General features: G+C 47.3%; 1 protein-coding gene and 1 long non-coding RNA gene across 4 annotated transcripts in view; one reads left to right on the forward strand and one right to left on the reverse strand.

Annotated features, from left to right (window-relative positions):
- The first annotated feature begins 136 nt into the window (after nt 1-136).
- Nucleotides 137-4,490, forward strand: LOC145716000 (uncharacterized). The gene is made up of 2 exons (XR_014138341.1): nt 137-1,432; nt 3,319-4,490. It is a non-coding gene; the product is annotated as an uncharacterized LOC145716000 (long non-coding RNA).
- A 2,862-nt stretch (nt 4,491-7,352) lies between these two features.
- TRAPPC12 (trafficking protein particle complex subunit 12) overlaps nt 7,353-18,469 on the reverse strand; it is an 85,561-nt gene continuing 74,444 nt past the window's right edge. For 2 of the 3 annotated variants that reach the window (XM_081797259.1, XM_081797257.1), the window contains exons 9-12: nt 16,813-16,911; nt 8,588-8,688; nt 7,875-7,962; nt 7,353-7,698 (exon numbers count right to left, since the gene is read on the reverse strand). In XM_081797259.1, coding sequence (XP_081653385.1) covers nt 7,456-7,698; nt 7,875-7,962; nt 8,588-8,688; nt 16,813-16,911 — 531 coding nt within the window. In that variant the 3' untranslated portion in view covers nt 7,353-7,455. Of the gene's footprint in view, nt 7,699-7,874; nt 7,963-8,587; nt 8,689-14,545; nt 15,342-16,812; nt 16,912-18,469 lie in introns of those variants that run through there. The other variant, XM_081797261.1, reaches the window with a different exon arrangement.

Raw genomic sequence — 18,469 nt, forward strand, 5'->3', positions numbered from 1 at the left:
ACGGTCTGCCTGTAGATACTATATTTGCATGTTTTTGCTTTATTATAAAAATGAATAGAAACAGTTTTGCTTTATGCAATAAATGTTTATATCATGGTCTTTATTTTTTTTAAGATTTTATTTGACAGAGAGCACAAGTGGGGGGAGGAGCAGAGGGAGAAGCAGACTCCCTGCTGAGCAGGGAGCCGGATGCAGGACTTGATCCCAGGACCCTGGGATCATGACCTGAGCTGAAGGCAGATGCCAAACTGACTGAGCCACCCAGGTCTTTAAAATGGATTATACTTTAAAATGTATTAGAAGAGCTAGGTTTTTAAGTTCTCTCTATGCTCAACATGGGGCATGAACTCCTGACCTTGAGATTGAGTCACATGCTCTGTACAGGGACTGGCCCAGCCGGGCACCCCTAGAAGAGCTACATCTTTAAAGGACCCTTGCCAGAAGTTCTTTAGTGAGGAAGTTCTCAGGTAGTTTAGATTTTCTTTAAGAGCAGGATTACTGCAGAGCAGAATACATGACCCCAAAAGATGTCACTTTCACGTGTGGATTAGTTTGAGCTGAAGGCAATTGACACAGCAGATGCAAGAAAAATTCTTACCTCTCAACTACCTAGAAGAGTTTGGATAGGGGGCCTCACTCAGAGGGAGGGGTTACCAGCTATAAACTTTTACCTGCATGACCTATCTTCCTGTGAATGCTCCTATCTCCTTCCTTAGCTCAGGATGAAGCGGAAGCCTCAACTGCCTGGCTTGTCCTTGGGGCTCATGTTCTTATGGGTCCCCCCATACCTACACACTTTTCTGTTAACCTGTTTGATACGTCAGTTAGATTATTAGGCCAAGGAACCTAGCAGGTGGAGGAGAAAAGTCTCCTCCCCTGCAGCTGGTGCAGTGGGCAGCATCTTTACCAGGAGGACGTTCCTCCCCCTGCGGCTGCTGCAGCTGAGCTGCTGGGCCTCTGATAAGTGCTGCCTACATCAGGTCAGGATTTTTACCATGCTAGTGTTCCAATCTCTGCCTGCAGGGTCTCATGGAAGGGAGAAGGGACAGTCCTTCCTTTCATAAACTCAGACTAGCAGGAGCAAATATTTCTAGAACTAGTTCCTTGGATGTAACGATTTGTTAAAGTTTGTTATGAGCACTCTTGGTTTCTGTTGATCCTTTTCCTCCCAGAGATGGTCAGTTTTTCTTTATTGTGTTTTTTGTCCTAAAGCAGAATTGCCATAGAGCAGAACACGGACACAGGCCCTGTGAGCCAGCCCCACATGCTGGCCTCTGTTTGGACACGCGTTGCTTGCGATTAATGTGCCTGCGAGGTAGATGCCTTGCCAAGGGGGCTCTTGAAAGCCATAGCTGAGAAGCTGGCAGGCATGGGAGGATCATTTACCGGCTGTGGGAGTGTTTGCCACTGAATTTGTGGACTCCACGTTCAGGTAAGTTGGTCATGTAACGGGTTAGATTGACACTAGGTCACCCACCAACCTTAAGAAAATTTCTGTACAGTGAGGTATGCTGTGAAACACTGCACAGTCCCCAACCCAGAGACCCGTTCCTCTTAGGCATCAGTCTGGCTCCAAGAGACCCAAAGCTTGGCTGAAGCTGTTAACTTTTTATTTTTCCCATGCACGTTTTCCTTGCATGTTGCTTTATGTCCTGACCACCCGACTTTGTGACCAGTGAGCACGTTCTCCCTGGGTCAGATGGTCCACTTACTCAGGTGCAGCTGGTGGCCGGCTGAACTGACTGGGGACCTGAGACCCTAAACCACCGGCAGCACTCTGTCCGGTCACGCCAGCTCCCAGGAATTTGTCATCAAGGGCCCATCCATCAAGGGCTTTTGTCCTCGCCACCGTCATTGTCTTATTGGTGCTGGGAAAGCCCCATTCCAGGAGCACTGCCTGGTGTCTGAGGTTAGTGGGCCACCAGAGGCACCTCATGTTCTCTTGGGAAACTGGACACACTGGTTACCTCAGTCTGACCACTGTGACCATCAAGTCTTGGTTTTGCGGCTAACTCCCGAAGTGAGCTCTCCGGGCTGTGAGAGCTGCCCCTTCTGCATTCTCCGGGTGCCTCTGCTCTTCACCTCATAAAGCCTTTCCACTACTGACGTCAACCTACATCCTACTCTGAAGGGCCTGATGACGGATCCTCTAAATTGGCTGTATTTGAAAGAAAAATGTTTTTAGAGAGCACTCATCCCAAACAATTACCTCACTGGTATCTCTGGAAAAGACCAAACTACAAAGTGGATAAAAAGTATAATGGCCAGCATTAGGGACTCCCTTAACTGAGTGAAAGAACAGATGCCACAACAAAATTAAACTTGACATCCAATGTAAATTCCCCTCCTTGAAATCTGAAGAGTTACTCACCCTGCCTTCCAGCACCGCTGCTTAACGTGTATTCTAGAACTGTGATCCCGGAAGCTGTGGGTAGCCACAGAAATGGTGAATTCTAAGCTTGTTTCGTGTCCTGAGAACTGCAGTTGGTCAGGTTGGGGGCTCCAAAATCTGGCCAGACACAAGTGTAGGAGGGTGCTTCCCTTTTGTGGCTACATACGGTTCGGCAGAAGTGTGCGCTAACCCCCCGCAGCCAGCCCTCGGGGGCATCACAACCAGGCCGATGGAGGTGGAAGGCCTTTAGGAGGAACGCCAAAGATCATGTAAGCAGTACACTTAAAAGCAGGGGTTTCCAAATCAAACAGAATGGGATGCCTATTTTAATTAGTATGCAGAAGCCTCCAAAAAACTTAATTCCAAAATCGCTTTGTTGCAAGAACTGTTGTAGCTTTAATTTCTCATTAGCTCTTTACAAGAGGTCCCTAAAACGTCAGACAGACCCATCTCCTGCTGCTCCCCTCTGTCCCCAAGGCCCGTCCCCAGAGGCTGCTGGGGATGCTCTTCAAAGGTCAAAGGCCACAGTAGAAGAATGTCCTAAATACAAAATCCTCAAATGGATGACCTCCTGCGATCAGTAGATAAAAAGGCAGAAAATAAGAGGGGAGACCCCTGGTGTGACCGAACTTTTGACCATAGCTGATATTCAGAGCCTGACAGGATTATTTTTTACTTAATTTTGGGCAGGCCTTTCCCCCAAGCTAAAATAAAACTGTGTCCCCAGAGGAAAAGAAGCCGGAGGTCACTTCGTTGGGTGGGTGGATCCGCCTGGTGACATTCAGGCTGCAACCCTGTTCTCCACGGATTTGGAAACAACGGTCTTGCAAATCTCTTCAAAACCAGAAGGGTGGCTCTAGAAGCAAGTCCTAGCCCATCCGTCTTTACCAATCCTAACCCCGCCCCCCTCCTCTCCGTGTTCACAGATCCAGTAAGAGGAGGACGCTGGGGCAGACCTGTTCTGCCCTTCAGAAGAACAGCAAAGGGAAACCTTTCAACAGCGAGCACCCGGGACCTGTGAGAACTGGTGAATAAGCCTCTGAACTCCATCCAGAGAGTTCTGGAGACTTTCTCTGTGCCTTTGTGATGCAGATTTTCTACCCCCAGCTTCTCTGGGACTTCAAAGCAGTGCTTTGAAATGCAAACTTTAGAGAGAGGCTTCTCATCAGAGGGGGAAGGGGGATGCGGTTTATCTACTTTTGGCTTCGTTTTAGAGAGGAACTTTTAAAGCTATTTGGGTCTCTTAGCAAACACGTTTTTTGTGCCACATGGAACCAAACTGTACTAACAGGAAGCCTAGGTCTCTAGAAATTGGCAAATTGGCGTATGTTTTATAATCTAGAGAATACTAATGTGACAGTTCACAATTGCTTGTTGGCATTCACGAGAAATGTCTCAGGCTTAAATTATAATGTGATTGAAGCTACTAGAAATAATAAGGAAAACATTCTGTATGCAAGAGACGTGTGATTTTCGGTAAAAGGAGGACTGAGGAGTGAAGATGCACTTTTGTTGAGGACAAAGAAAGCTGCAGGTTTTTAGAAAAGGCTTTTTTTTTTTTTTTTAAGATTTATTTGTCAGCGTACATGCACAAGCAGGAGGACTGGCGGGCAGAGGGAGAAGCAGACTCCCCGCTGAGGGGCTCGATCTTAGGACCCCGGGATTATGACGTGAGCCAAAGGCAGACGCTTAACCAACTGAGCCACCCAGGCATCCCTGGAAAAGGAATCTTTGAAGAGAAATTTTAATGTGTGGTCATGCTGGCTAAGGTTAAAATTTAGTTTTAATATCAAAAGTAAGTGGTACAAAACTGGTTTTTACTCTTAAAATGAAATTTTCTTCAGGTTTGCTGTTAACAGACTGTGAAAGTTTCTTTACCTTTTAAATAATGTGCCAGGAAGCCAAGATTCTGTACCTTACACCAGCTCTTCGGTTTCTGGCCCTTTGACTAAATCAACCAAAGTACAGTTTGACAGCCGTCTGACCCTCTTTAGTCAAGTGTCCAAACATGTTGATGTTTTCGACCAACTTCCCCAAATCAAATTCTAAATAAGGCCTTCCTTGACCTTGAACTAAGTTTTGAGAGTTTCCAGGGGGTCCCTGGACCATCTCACGAGATTTGTTCTCGCTTATACAAAGAACGATGTAACATTAAATAGGCTTATTTGATGTGTAAAGTTATATGGAAAGCATGTCAAATACGTGATGATAAACCTTCTTAGGTTGCACTGTAGGGGCGAATATTAATATAAATGTTCTACAAATTACATGAAATTCCTAGAAACCTAGTATGTCCTGGATAATGTTGGTCATAATTCCAGTTATCTTAAAACATACAGAAATAAGCAACTAGCTTTGTCAGTTCCATTATAACGAACTCCCCTCAGATCTTTAACAACGGGCAGCCTAAGTCTTGTTGGTTACAGACCAGTTGCTTCACTGTGATACTCGGGCCACAGCCTTCCTGCAAAGGTGTCTCCCCTTCAGGAGAGTCAAGGAAAGGGCTCTGATAAGGACGGGCTTTTGAGAGTCTTACAATCGGAAAAGTGAGCTGGGTAAGACTTTCTAGAACTAATGGAACTGCATGAACTTAGAACAACTATAATTCCATGACTTCTGCTTTGGAACATTGCCTGTTCTTTCGTTTTTCCAGATTTAAGGAAACCTTCTTCTCTTAAGGTATCAACAATTTAAGATACACCCTTGTGAACAAAGATGAAACCATTTTTCTCCCTACCTGATACCTCCAGAATTTGCCAACTTAGTATTCTCATTTTAGTGGCAATATATGTGCATGAGTGCACTAAGAATCCATTCTTGCAACAGGACATGATTGGGAATGTTGGTTATGTTACCAGGCTTTGACTAGACTGTGCTATTTGAGAGTGTTGTAAAGACTCTGAGATGATCAGCTTTCAGGAACTAAGGCTGACCTTATGGAGCCAATAAAGACCCTGGGGGAACATCAGCCTGGCCCCTTGCTTACAGGGTTCCCGGCAGCCTGGCCTGGTGAGCAAGGAAGGGCACTTCCTGGCAGGCCGAAGAACCTCAGGATATTTTCGGGACCTTGAGAAGAGAGGAATTCACCTAAATCTGTATGTATTGCAGGCAAAGTCTGACAGCAGGTCCTTGGTGTGGCTTCTTAGCCTGGAGAGGCTTTTGAGGTTCATCCAAGACTCTTTATGGAAAGTTCCAGCAAAGCAGACTTAATAGAGCCTATATGGTGAGCACTGTTATTCTGCACTTCTATAAATAACCAGGCCGGGTTACTGAAACGACTCAATTGGAAAACAGACTTAGTGTTGCTATGGTTGCTTTGATGGATGTGGGCTGGCTGCAGAGAGACCTGATGTTTCAGTAATATGCCTTTGTGGACAGCAGAGTCTAGTGCTGCTCCTGGGCTGTGAGGTTTTGTTTTCTACCTGTAAACTGGACTAGGTCCAAATTCTTCTATTTTCTTCCTATATTTGGCTGCAACTCTCCAGACTGATGTTTCCAGTCCCCCTTGCCCTTCTCACTTGGGAGTTGTTGAGAACTAAAGCTGCCCTTTTCCTGCAGCCATGCGAGCTGGAGCCGGACCCCCTAACATACGCTCTGGAGATACCATCCCAGCTCCCATGGGGGCCACTCAGAAAGCTTGCCAGCCGTCCGATTTCCACTACCTGGCTTCACTGCATCTGAAGATGCTCCAAGCTCTGGAGCTCAGAAACTGGGACCGCAGCCTGCTCCAGTGACTTAACTCCATTTCCTTCTGTCCCCACATCGAACACCTGGTTACTCACACCCAGGCCTCACTCGGGAGCCCTCTTGCATAGCTGCCTCCTGAACTGAGACCCAGCTGCTTAATGGAACCGACCTATTCTCAGGACTAAGAGATGAGGTCAGTGAGCTGGAGCAATCGACCAGCTCACTTTCTGGACTGCAGAATTTCCCGGAGATTTCAAAGGTAGGACTGAGGCAGGGGGAGGATATGTGCCCCCCAAATATGCTACTTTGGCAAGTGGATTAGTTTGAGCTGAAGACAATCAGGATGAAGGTTTAAGAAAAACGTTTACCTCTCCCTCAACTACTTAGAAGGGTTTGGATGGGGGCCTTGCTCAGAGGGGGAGCTGTTCCCAGCTATAAACTTTTACTGAATGGCTTATCTGTACACTGGGGCAAAGTTCTGTGAATCCCCCTCCTCTCCCGCTGAAGCCCCAGGTCCCTAGCTCCTTCCTTAGCTCAGGATGGCACAGAAGCCTCAATTGCCTGGCTTGGATCTCATCTTATGGGTCCCTCTTATGTACGTAATTAAACTTTTCTCCTGTTAATCTGTCTTACATCACTTTGCTTGTTAGAACACCCAAAGAACCTAGCAGGGTGGAGGAGAAAACTCCTCCCCTATACTCTGTAATACTAAAGCAAACGTCCCGGCATACAGGATGAAGGAACACCTAAATCGACATGTGCTTGGTTCAAAAATACCTCCTAGCCCACGTGCTTGTGCACGTTCCATGTTCTCCCTTGGTTGTACAAACCACAGAAGAAATACGGTGGATTCTTTCCCCCATCGCCAGGCCTGTCCAGCATCAGCTGAAAAGGAGTTGAATACAAGTGATGTGTTTAGTTCTGGGATGTGAGAGGAGCGAAGGAGAGAGAAGGTGCACGGCCGTCTGTTTGGTGTTTCTCTGCCTTTATGCCCAGACGTACTGGAGGATCTACAGAGTGAGAATAGTTGGTTTTTCACCTTTTCTCTGAGGATATTCAGAATTACGAGATGAAGCAGCTCAGCTTCCAAGAATAAACAAAAGGGACCCAGGGCCACCCCAGAGCCGCTGCTGCCCGTGCCCGCCACCCACAGCGCATGTTCGCCCCCGGACTCCTAACCTCCGGCAGAGCTGTGGGCACGGGGTCTGCTGGAGTCTGACAAACGGCCGGACAGTGCGGGCCTCTGCGTGGCTCCGGATGAAGAAGACTGCTCCCCGGCACGCGTGAAAGATTTTATTGACTCCGTCAGTCGTGTTCCTCTGTTAGCACCCGTGTCCACCATTCAGAGGCCCTGGGGGCTCCAGAGGGCGAGTGTCCTATGCAAGCTTGAGGCACTGGGTGTTGAAGCTGTCCCCCTCCTTCCCGGCGACCGCCTCGAGCAGGGACTGCTTCTTCTGCATGCTGCGAGAAGACTCCAGCTCGTACATGGTGGTCAGGTTGAAGAGCACGCTCTCGTGCAGGTAGTGCTTGGGGTCCTGCTGGACCATGGCCTCCAGCTGCCGGAGGGAGTCCTTGAGTTTACCCAGGTAGAGCAGACACACGGCGGCATTGTTGTTGGCCTGGAGGGAGGACACAGGCACAGGATTGGACACGGCAGCTGTCCATCTGCTCACGGGGCGGGGCAGGGGGCAGCCGAGGCTGGCCCTGCTGGGAACCTGCCCACCCACTGGGATGGGTGCCCATGGACGCCGGACAGGCCCCCAGAAGTTAGCCCCCAGCTCTTGTGGGGCCTTACCACGGCGTTTGTTGGGTCAATCCTGAGGATTTCTGTGAAGAATCTGTGGGCTTCTGCGAAGTTATTCTGACCGAGGTGAAGGAACGCTCTGGAACATAAAGGACAGAGCAGTTAAGCAGGAAGAGGGGTTAATGGCATAGACAGGAGCGTGCCGCATCTCCTCGGCATGATTCTGAGCAGCCTGGTGTTGGGGGGTGGGGGGATGGACACTGCAGCTGAATGAGCCACATCACGGCTGGCAAATTAAACTCTTGTTAGGTGAAGTTATGACCTCTGACTTAAGTGACTTCCTGCTATAAAAATGGACACCTGCATGCTGGTTACTTTCTGCGGCAGTGTGAGCTCTGCTCCCGGCCCAGGCTCCATCTTCATAAACCTCCACCCAGCCCCACACTGTGTGTGTGTGACTCCTACGGACATGAAAACATGGGCATTAAAGCAGCTGGGGGCTAGAGAGAATAAACATTTATGCAAATTTATGTTGAAAACGGGCAATATAAACAGTACTTTGAAAAACAAGGGGAAAACATTTTAGTCTGTTGAGACTGAAAGGTGTCTAAGTTCAATGAGACACCAGTGGGTGTGTTGGGTGGTGACGACTTGTGTGTCAGGTCTGGGGCATGGGGCAGGAACACCGTCCCTAGAGGGCTTTACTACACAGAATCTGAGCTCTTGGGAGATTTGAGAAAATAGTCTTTTTTAAAGAGGTTTACCTGTTCATTAAAACCATTATCTTGCCTTGTAGTCCATCCAATTTCTGGGTTACTTTCTCCACGTCTTGAAAATACTTCTCAGCTGTTTTGATGTCTCCAATCTGCTTTGACAAAGTTACTTCAGGTAACAAAATTAGTAAGTGTACATCCACACACACAGTTACCTGACGGGTCAGCTCAGAAGACATGTTTGCACCAGGTGGGGAAACTCGGGTAACATCACTAATCATTACTTGTAAAAGTGAATGCCATTTAGGACACAGGGGAAGGTTAACACCCATAGGTCAGGAATGAAGTGAATTACATGCCTTATTAAGTCTTAGTTTTTAATTTGTACCTTTTGAAGGGAATCCATCATTAAGTAAAATAATAAAGGGTAACTTTCAGGGGCGCCTGGGTGGTTCAGTCATTAAGCGTCTACCTTCGGCTCAGGTCATGATCCCAGGGTCCTGGGATGGAGTCCCGCATCGGGATCCCTGCTCCACGGGAAGCCTGCTTCTCCCTCTCCCACTCCCCCTGCTTGTGTTCCCTCTCTTGCTATTGCTCTCTCTCTGTCAAATAAATAAAATCTTAGGAAAAAAAAAAAAAAATAACTTTCAGAGAGGTGGCCGAGTAGGAGGACCCTGAGCTCACCTGGTCCCATGGATCCAGCTAGATAACATCAATGCAAACAACCCAGATGATGACCCAAAGGCAGAACAAACTCCACAACTAATGGCAGAGAAGATGCCACAACAAAGAGAGTAGGAAGGACAGACATACGGTAGGGAGTTAAACCCCTGGGGGCCAGCCGTGGGAGAGGGGCAGCAGGTGCAGAGAGGGGTGAGAAACAGACGATCACACCAGGGACCCCACACGAGGCAGACGAATCCCCAGAGCATCTGGATTTGAAAATCAGAGGGGCCGAATTTTGTGAATTCTTACAACCAGCAGGACTTAAAGCCTGGGACTTTGAAAACCAGCTGGCTTGGCTCTGGGAGAGCCTGGAGGTGACTGGAAGCTGGGTCCCTGCCCTCAAAGGGACAGCATAGCAAACGGCCCATGGAGAGCTAGATTAGAAGCAGCAGTCTGAAAACTGCCTGGGGCATACGGGAGGGAGAGTGCCTGAGGGACTTCCGCAGGAAAAGGGGAGCTGGCGGGCACCGTGCCCTCCCCTGCCCCAGCACAATCACACAGCCACCTGTGGGAGCAGCACAGCACCTGCACTACCTGACCTGCCTGCACCGTACCCACACCCCTCCAGCTGGGCTCACTGTGGGTCCCCTCACCCAGAGGACCGGCACAAACCTTGCTGGCAAGGCATCTCCTGACTTCCCTGGGAGGATGCACAGACCTTGTTAAAACTGCCCCCGCCCACATGCCTGTACACACTTTGCAGTGGACCCAGCTGGCCCGTCTCCATGGTGGCTGCTGTCCTCTGTGGAAGAGGACTGGTGTGCACAGCTTGTCACACTGCGCCCCTGCTGGTGGGTGCTTTGTGGTAGCCCTGGCCAGCCTGGGCTCTTGCAGCAGCTGTGCGTCCTCTGTGGAACAGGAACAGGGCTGCTTTGTTACCTGCCTGCTCCTCTCAACGGCAGGAGACATAGCCGACTTTCCTAACACAGAGAGTGAGGCAAAATAAGGAGACAGAGGAGTATGTTGCCGATGAAAGAACAGGACAAAGTTGCAGCAAGAGACCTAAGCGAGATGGAGATTAGTATGCCTTATAGAGAATTTAATGATCATAAAGATACTCATTGGACTTAGAAAAGAGTGGAGGGCATCAGTGAAATCCTTAACACAGAGATAAAAAAGAACCAATCAGAGATGAAGAACACAATAAATGAAATTAAAAATACACTAGATGGAATAAATAGCAGGTTAGAGGAAGCAGAGGAGCAAGTTAATGACCTGGAAGACAGAGTAATGGAAAGGAATCAAGCTGAGCAAATGAGAGAAAAAAAGATTATGCAAAATGAGAGAACAGACTTTGGGAACTCAGTGACTCCATCAAGTGGAATAACAGTTGCATTACATGGATCCCAGAAGAAGAGGAGAGCCAAAAGGCAGCAGAACATTTACTTGAAGAAATAACAGCTGAAAACTTCCCTAATCTGAGGAAGGACACAGACACCCACATGCAGGAGGCACAGAGAATTCCCATCAAAATCCACCCAAGGAGGTCCACACGAGACACGCAGTAATTAAAATGGCAAAAAGCAGTGACAGAACAGGCAGCAAGACAGAAGAGAGTTACACACAAGGGAAACCCCCAAGGCTATTGGGGGATTTTGCAGCAGCAACTTTCCAGGCCAGAAGGGACAGAGGGATGATACATTCAAAGTGCTGAAAGGGAAAAATCTGCAGCCAAGAACACTCTATCCAGCAAGTCTATAATTCAGGATAGAAGGGTACTCATTTCAGCAGCACATATACTAAAACTGGAACGATAGATACCAAGAAGATGAGCATGGCCCCTGCACAGAATAGGAGGAGAAATGAAGAATTTCCCAGGCAAAGAAAAACTAAAGGATATGTACACCCCTGCTCAGCTGGGAGTCTGCTTCTCTCACTCCCTCAGCTCCTCCCCCCTTCTCATGTTCTCTCTCAAATAAGTAAATAAATAATAAATCTTAAAAAAAAAACAAAAAACTAGAGGCGCCTGGGTGGCTCAGTTGTTAAGCATCTGCCTTTGGCTCAGGACATGATCCCAGGATCGAACCCCGTGTCGGGCTCCCTGCTCAGCGGGAAAACTGCTTCTCCCTCTCCCACTCCCGCTGCTTGTGTTCCCTCTCTCGCTGTGTCTCTCTCTGTCAAACAAATAAATAAAACCTTTAAAAAAAACCCACAATAAAACAGATCAATGAACCCAGGAGCTGGTTCTATGGAGAGATCAACAAAATTGATAAACCTCTAGCCAGACTCATTAAAAAAAAAAAAAAAAGACTCAAAATCACAAATGAGAGAGGAGAAATAACCAACAGAGAAATAGAATTATAAGAGAATATTGTGAAAAATTATAACAAATTGAACAACTGAGAAGAAATGGGTAAATTCCTAGAAACATAAACTACTAAAACTGAAGCAGGAAGAAATAGAAATTTTGAACAATCCAATTTCTTGCAATGAAATTTAATCACTAATCAAAAATCTCCCAACAAACAAAAGTCCAGGACTAGATGGCTTCACAGGGGAATTCTACGAAAAATATAAAGAAGAGTTAATAATACCTATTCTTTTCAAACTATTCCAAAGAACAGAAAAGGAAGGAAAACTTCCAAATTCATTCTATGAGGCCAGCATTACGCTGATACCAAAACCAGATAAAGACACCACAGAAAAAGAGAACTATAGACCAATATCCCTGATGAACATAGATGTAAAAATCCTCAATAAAATATTAGCAAGCCCAATCCAACAATACATTAAAATAATTTACCACAATCAAATGGGATTTATCCCTGGGATGCAAGGGTGGTTCACTATTTGCAAATCAATGTGATACATCACATCAATAAGAGAAAGGATAAAAACCATGTGATCATTTCAATAGATGGCAGAAAAAGTATTTGACAAAGTACAACATCCATTCATAATAGAAACCCTCAACAATGTAGATTTAGAGGGAACATCCCTCAACATAATAAAGGGCACGTATGAAAAAAACACAGATAACATCATCCTCAATGGGGAAAAACAGAGCTTTTCCCCTAAGGTCAGGAACAAGACAGGGATGTCCACTCAGCACTTTTATTCAACATAATACTGGAAGTCCTTGCCTCAGCAATCAGACAAGAAAAAGAAATAAGAGGCATTGAAATTGGTAGGGAAGAAACCAAACTTTCACTATTTGCAGATGACATGACACTATATATAGAAAACCCAGAGACCACCAAAGAGCTACTAGAACTGACAAATTCAGTAAAGTCACAGGATATAAAATCAGTGTATAAAAATCTATCGCATTCCTATACAATTAATGAAGCAGCAGAAAGAGAAATCAAGGAATCAATCTCATTTACAATTGCACCCAAAATAATAAAATATCTAGGAATAAACCTAACCAAAGAGGTAGAATATCTGTACTCCGAAAACTAGAAAACACTGATGAAAGAAATTGAAGAAGACACAAAGAAGTGGAAAGACATTCAATGCACAGGGACTGGAAGAACATATTTGTTAAAATGTCTATATTAGAGCAATCTACAGATTTAATGCAATCCCTATCATAATACCAATAGCATTTTCCCCAGTGTTTGAACAAACAATCCAAAATTTGTAGAGAACCACTGAAGACCCCGAATAGCCAAAGCAATCTTGAAAAAGAAGCAAAGCTGGAGGCATCACAATTCCGGACTTCCAGCTCTATTACAAAGCTGTAGTAATCAAAACAGTATGGTACTGGCACAAAAATAGACACATAGATCAACGGAACAAACAGAAAACCCAGAAATAAACCCACAATTATATGGTCAATTAATCTTCAACAAAGGAAGCAAGAATATACAATGGGGAAAAGACAGTCTCTTCAAAAAATGGTGTTGGGAAAACTGGACAGCTACATGCAAAAGAATGAAACTGGACCACTTTCTGACACCATACACAAAAATAAACTATAAAATGATTTAAAGACCTAAATGTGAGTCCTGAAACCATAAAAATACTAGAAGAGAGCACAGACTATAACCTCTGTGACATCAGCCATAGCAACATTCTTCTAGAAATGTCTCCTGAGGCAAGGGAAGCAAAAGCAAAAATAAACCACTGGGACTACATCAAAATAAAAAGCTTATGCACAGCGAAGGAAACAATCAAAACTGAAAACCTACTGAATGGGAGAAGATATTTGCAAATGACATATCTGATAAAGGGTTAGTATCCAAAATATATAAAGAACTTACAGAATGCAACACCCAAAAACCAAATAATCCAATTAAAAAATGGGCAGAAGGCATGAGCAGACATTTCTCCAAAGACACACCGATGACCAAAAAGACACATGGAAAGATGCTCAACATCACTCACCATCAGGGAAATACAAATCAAAACCACCATGAGCTATCACCTCACACCTGTCAGAATGGCTAAAATCAACAACAGAAGAAACAACAGGATGTGGAGAAAGGGGATCCCTCATGAGCTGTTGGTGGGAATGCAAACTGGTGCAGCCACTGTGGAAAACAGTATAGAGGGTCCTCAAAAAGTTAAACATAGAAACACCATATGACCCATTAATTCCACTACTAGGTATTTACCCAAAGAAAATGAAAACACTAATTCAAAGGGAAACACACACCCTTATATGTTTATATATAGCAGCACTATTTACAATCGTGCCCATCGACTGATGAATGGTTAAAGATGTGGTGTGTGTGTATATATATATAAACATATATATATATATATATATATATATATATATATAGACAATGGAGTATTATTCAACCATAAAAAAGAATGAAATCTTGCCATTTGCAACGACATGGATAGAGCTAGATAGTATAATGCTAAGTGAAAGAAGTCAGTCAGAAAGGTACGTACTATATAATTTCACTCATATTTGGATTTAAGAAACAAAATAAAGGAGCAAAGAGGGAAAAAAGAGAGAGAGACAAACCGAGAAACAGAATGTTAACTACAGGGAACACAGGGATGGGGGGAGATGGGGAAACAGGTGACAGGGACTAAGGAGCGCACTTGTTGTGATGCGCAGCGGGTGATGTATGGAGGTGCTGAATCACTACGTTGTACACCTGAGACTAACATAACACTGTATGTCAACTACACTGGAATTAAAAAACTCAATAAATAAGTAGAAATTCTTACATAAATAAAGCTTAAAACACACACGCACACACACACACGCACACACACACTATGTTTCAGTACAATAAGCCAGGCCCCAAGTCACTTGTTGGGGTTGTGACTGGTAAAATGACAGGGACCATCACATTCACAAATTTCCAAGTCATACTGGGACCCGATACGGAACTCTAGTTTATTCTGCCCAACCAAACCAAGCCACACCCAGCACCCATTAAACACCCAAGGAAGCCTGCTGGCTATCCTGAAGTGGAGCTGACAGGGACAGCCCTGGCTGCTGACAGCCTGGCAACTCCCTGCGCTTCCCTTCCAGAAGCTCTGGCAGAGGTGTGTCGTAAAGGGAAGTACCACAGTTTTGATTTCCTTTGCAGAAACACAGAATTCAGATAGTTTGTGGTCGGGCAACAGTCCAAGTGTCAGGGAGAGGTGTTTGAGAAAGAGTTCCCGAGTGCTTAGGTCTCCTGGTCACTTGCCTGGGATTTGGTGTCCTTCGTCCCCCGTTTCCCCGTCTCCGTTCAGAACCAGGTGTCACCTCCTTCAGCCCCGAGAACAAGGAACACCACGAGCTTCCCTCGTGGTGTTTGCCACTGTCCCCAAACCAGGTGGGATGTCAAACAAAGCTCTGGAAGCCAGTGCCTTTCTCTCCAAGATTCTGTGTCCAGACGTTTCTCTCAATGACCTGAGGCCAGAAACATGTCCAGGGAAATGCTCAGAGTCCCAGCCTGACGCAGACCTCAGGACTGTTGGATCCACGGCTCCCGCCTGAGGCTGCTTCATGCGTCAGGGTTCTTAAATGGGCGTCCAGCATATATTCCTCCAGCTGTGTAAACGGAGACTCAGAAATGACGTTTCTGGGTTTGTCCTACTGGATTCCAAGCACAGCACTGTGTTCTCTATGTGGCTTGTCGTGCTCAGTCTGCATAATGACCTCACAGGACGATCATGGGCGTCCCTGGCACACGGAGAAGATACGGCTTACGTGCTAGCAGAGCACGAGAACAGACAGAAACCCAGTCTTCCAGCCTCCTCAACATCCATGCTGTCAGTCAGGGAAGGCCGCCCCTGAGAGCCCCACAACGGAGGCCCCTGAGCGCCCCAGGAGGGACTCAGAGACCACAGCTGGCCTTCATTGTCAGGCTGTCCTTGGACCCAGTGCAGGTCTCATCTGCTTTCCATGAACAGTATGGGCTGGGGCTGGCGGGAGGAGAAGGAGATGAGAGTGTGTGTGTGTGTGTGTGTATGTGTGTGGTGTGGAGGAGGGGATTGTGCATGTGTGTGTGAACTTGGGGTGTAGGAGTGTGCGCACACACCTGTGTGTGTGCACGGTGTGGAGGAGGGTGTGCGTGTGTGTGTGGACGACTGGGGGTGTAGGACAGGGCCACCCTTCAGTGAAGAGAACCTGAGCTCTGGGCTCAGAGAGCCCTTCTTCAGACTCTTCCTGGTACGCTTATGTCTCAGGCCTCGGGCAGCTCACTCAACCACAGGGAAGCTTCCGTTTGCTAATCTGTAAAATGACTGGTAATCCCCACGGTGGAACGGCTCCGCACGGTGCCCGCTCAGGGTGAGTGGTGCTCCAGAGACGTCTGGCCCTTCTCTGACTATCAGGGACCATCATTTGCTCATACTCCTTTCCCCAGCCCCAGCTCAGGGCGTTATGGCAGAAGCCCTGCAGATGGAGGGTGGGCCGGGGGCAGAGGCCCTTAGGCTCAGCCTGCAAAGGTGGGATGGCCATCCTGAGAGAGACAGAAGTGAGGAGGGGCGCACATCCCTCCATCGCCAAACGGTCCAGGAAGATGCTCCCGGCTTCGGCACTGTTCTTGGCAAGAGGGTGTTGTCCCTCACCCTCTGCCCTGTTGGGGCTGCTTCATGGTGGACTTGGTGCGCTCTTTCCAGCAAAACAGCAGCAAGGGACTCTATTATCAGACAACTTCAAATAAGATTCCGTATGGCTTTATCAATGCTCTTCTCAGTGTAACATGATGATTTCTAAAGTGATCTGTTTCAATGCTTTACCAATGAAAGTCTATGGAAACTCACATTTAGCAATTTGGCTTCCTGATCCCGTCAAAGCCAGTGGGACTTAATACAGTCAAACCAGAACTACTATAAAGAACTAAACCTTTAACATTTGATGCGAAACATTTTTTGAGCTTTTTTTTTTTTTTTAAGATTTTATTCGAGAGAGAGAGCACTAGCAGGGGGAGGGGCAGAGGGAGAAGCAGGCTCCCTGCTGAGCAGGGAGCCGGGTGTGGGGCTCAATCCCAGGACCCTGGGATCATGACCTGAGCCGAAGGCACACTTCACTGACTAAGCCCCCCAGGCGCTGCTCTGTGCTATTTCTTATCTACAGAATGAACAATGAGTCCCAGGCCACCCAGGCAGGGACCGCCCGCCGTAGCTCACGTGCCTGGTGTGGCATGTACCTGAAGGAAAATCCGGCCGATGCCACTCAGCAGCTGTGGCTCCTGCTCTGGGTAATACTGGATAACCGAGTGATAAGCATCCACAGCCAGCACGTAGTCCTATGGGAAGAACAACCGGAAGAACATTTTAGAGTTAAAAAGATCGCTCTTGGGTTTGCGAAGTTAGGAGCTCAAGTACCTGCAGATCTGCATGTGGAGAGAGGGCACGTGAATGCGTGAGCTGGGCGGAAGCAGGAAACCCAGCCCTGGAAGCCGGGCCCACGAGGGGCGTGCAGGCTGGCGTGACAACAGGGCACACCAGGGTTCCGAGTTTTGTTCGAAACCAGAGTCAGGAAACACCTTCCTCTCCCTCTTCCTGCTTCCATCTACATGGCAATGGGAATTCACCTGCACTGTCTCTCTCTCTTTCCTGTAAAATCATTAAGTGAATTGGTGAACTTTGTCTTGTCACTATCTGCCAATTCCATAAACCAAATTTATTAACAGCATCTCTTACATGTTTTCTGTGTTAGAAAGTGAGGGAAAGTCCTTAAATGCAAACACACAAGACACCGCACCAAACACCGTAGCTGAGAGCAGGCACAAGATGCAGCCACATCAGAGGCCTTCACCAGCCTCTCTGGGTCGTCGGCACACCCTCCTCGCCGCCCCTCGGGAGCGGCCCGGCCATCTCTGCACTCCCCTGCTGCCCCCCCCAGTGCCAGCCCGCGGGACGCACGCGGCCGATGCTGAGTCATGTAAACCCTGTCCGTCCACAAGTAAGAGGTGGAACCTGTCACCTCTCTCAGGTGCGACCAAGTCACCGGGTGGAGTTGCCGGGGACACGGCCCTTGGCTTGTATCAGGCCCCCCACAAACCCCGGCTCTCTGGAACAGCAGTGATCACTGTGACGTTCACTGGGCAGGCTCGGTGGTGGGTAGCGTGTTTTCCCCGCGTCACAGCACACGGCCACAAGACAGATGGCAGCAGACGCACTTGGTCACCCCCACAAGCACTTTATTCTTCCACTTTTTCAGTCTGATCTAAACTGGGGCTGGAGTTACTAGTGTGCTAATTGGAATGGTCTACAGAAAGACAGGTGACAAGTAAAATTCCAGTTTCGCAGGAAAAGAATGAAAAACTCTCTCCAGTCTGGCACCTTCCCGGGAAGCTCATTAAGACAAATTTTATTCAAGACGCAGTGCTCACAAGGAACCTGACAGCACATGCCTGTCCCTCCCCATGGCTTCACGCTGTCACTGCCGCCCACGGCAGGGCTGTGCTGTTTGAGGGTTGTGTGTGCACGCGTACGTGTATGAACACGCACGAGTGTGTCAGCGTGGGAGACGTGTGGGCACGGGCGCAAGTGTGAGTGCAGGGAAGCACAAATGTGAGAAAGCAAGCGGGTAACGAGTGTGTGCACAAGTGTGAGCAAGTGTGCACATGCAAGTGTGAGAAAGCAAGCGGGTACCGAGTGTGTGCACAAGCGTGAGCAAGTGTGCGCATGCAAGTGTGAGAAAGCAAGCTGGTACATGAGTGTGTGCACAAGCATGAGCAAGTGTCCACATGCAAGTGTGAGTGAGAAAGCAAGCGGGTACACGAGTGTGTGCACAAGCGTAAAGAAGTGTGCGCATGCAAGTGTGAGAAAGCAAGCGGGTACATGAGTGTGTGCACAAGC

The sequence above is a fragment of the Leptonychotes weddellii genome, chromosome 10, assembly GCF_054177405.1.
Source record: "Leptonychotes weddellii isolate Sample4059 chromosome 10, ASM5417740v2, whole genome shotgun sequence".
Taxonomy (NCBI): domain Eukaryota; kingdom Metazoa; phylum Chordata; class Mammalia; order Carnivora; family Phocidae; genus Leptonychotes; species Leptonychotes weddellii.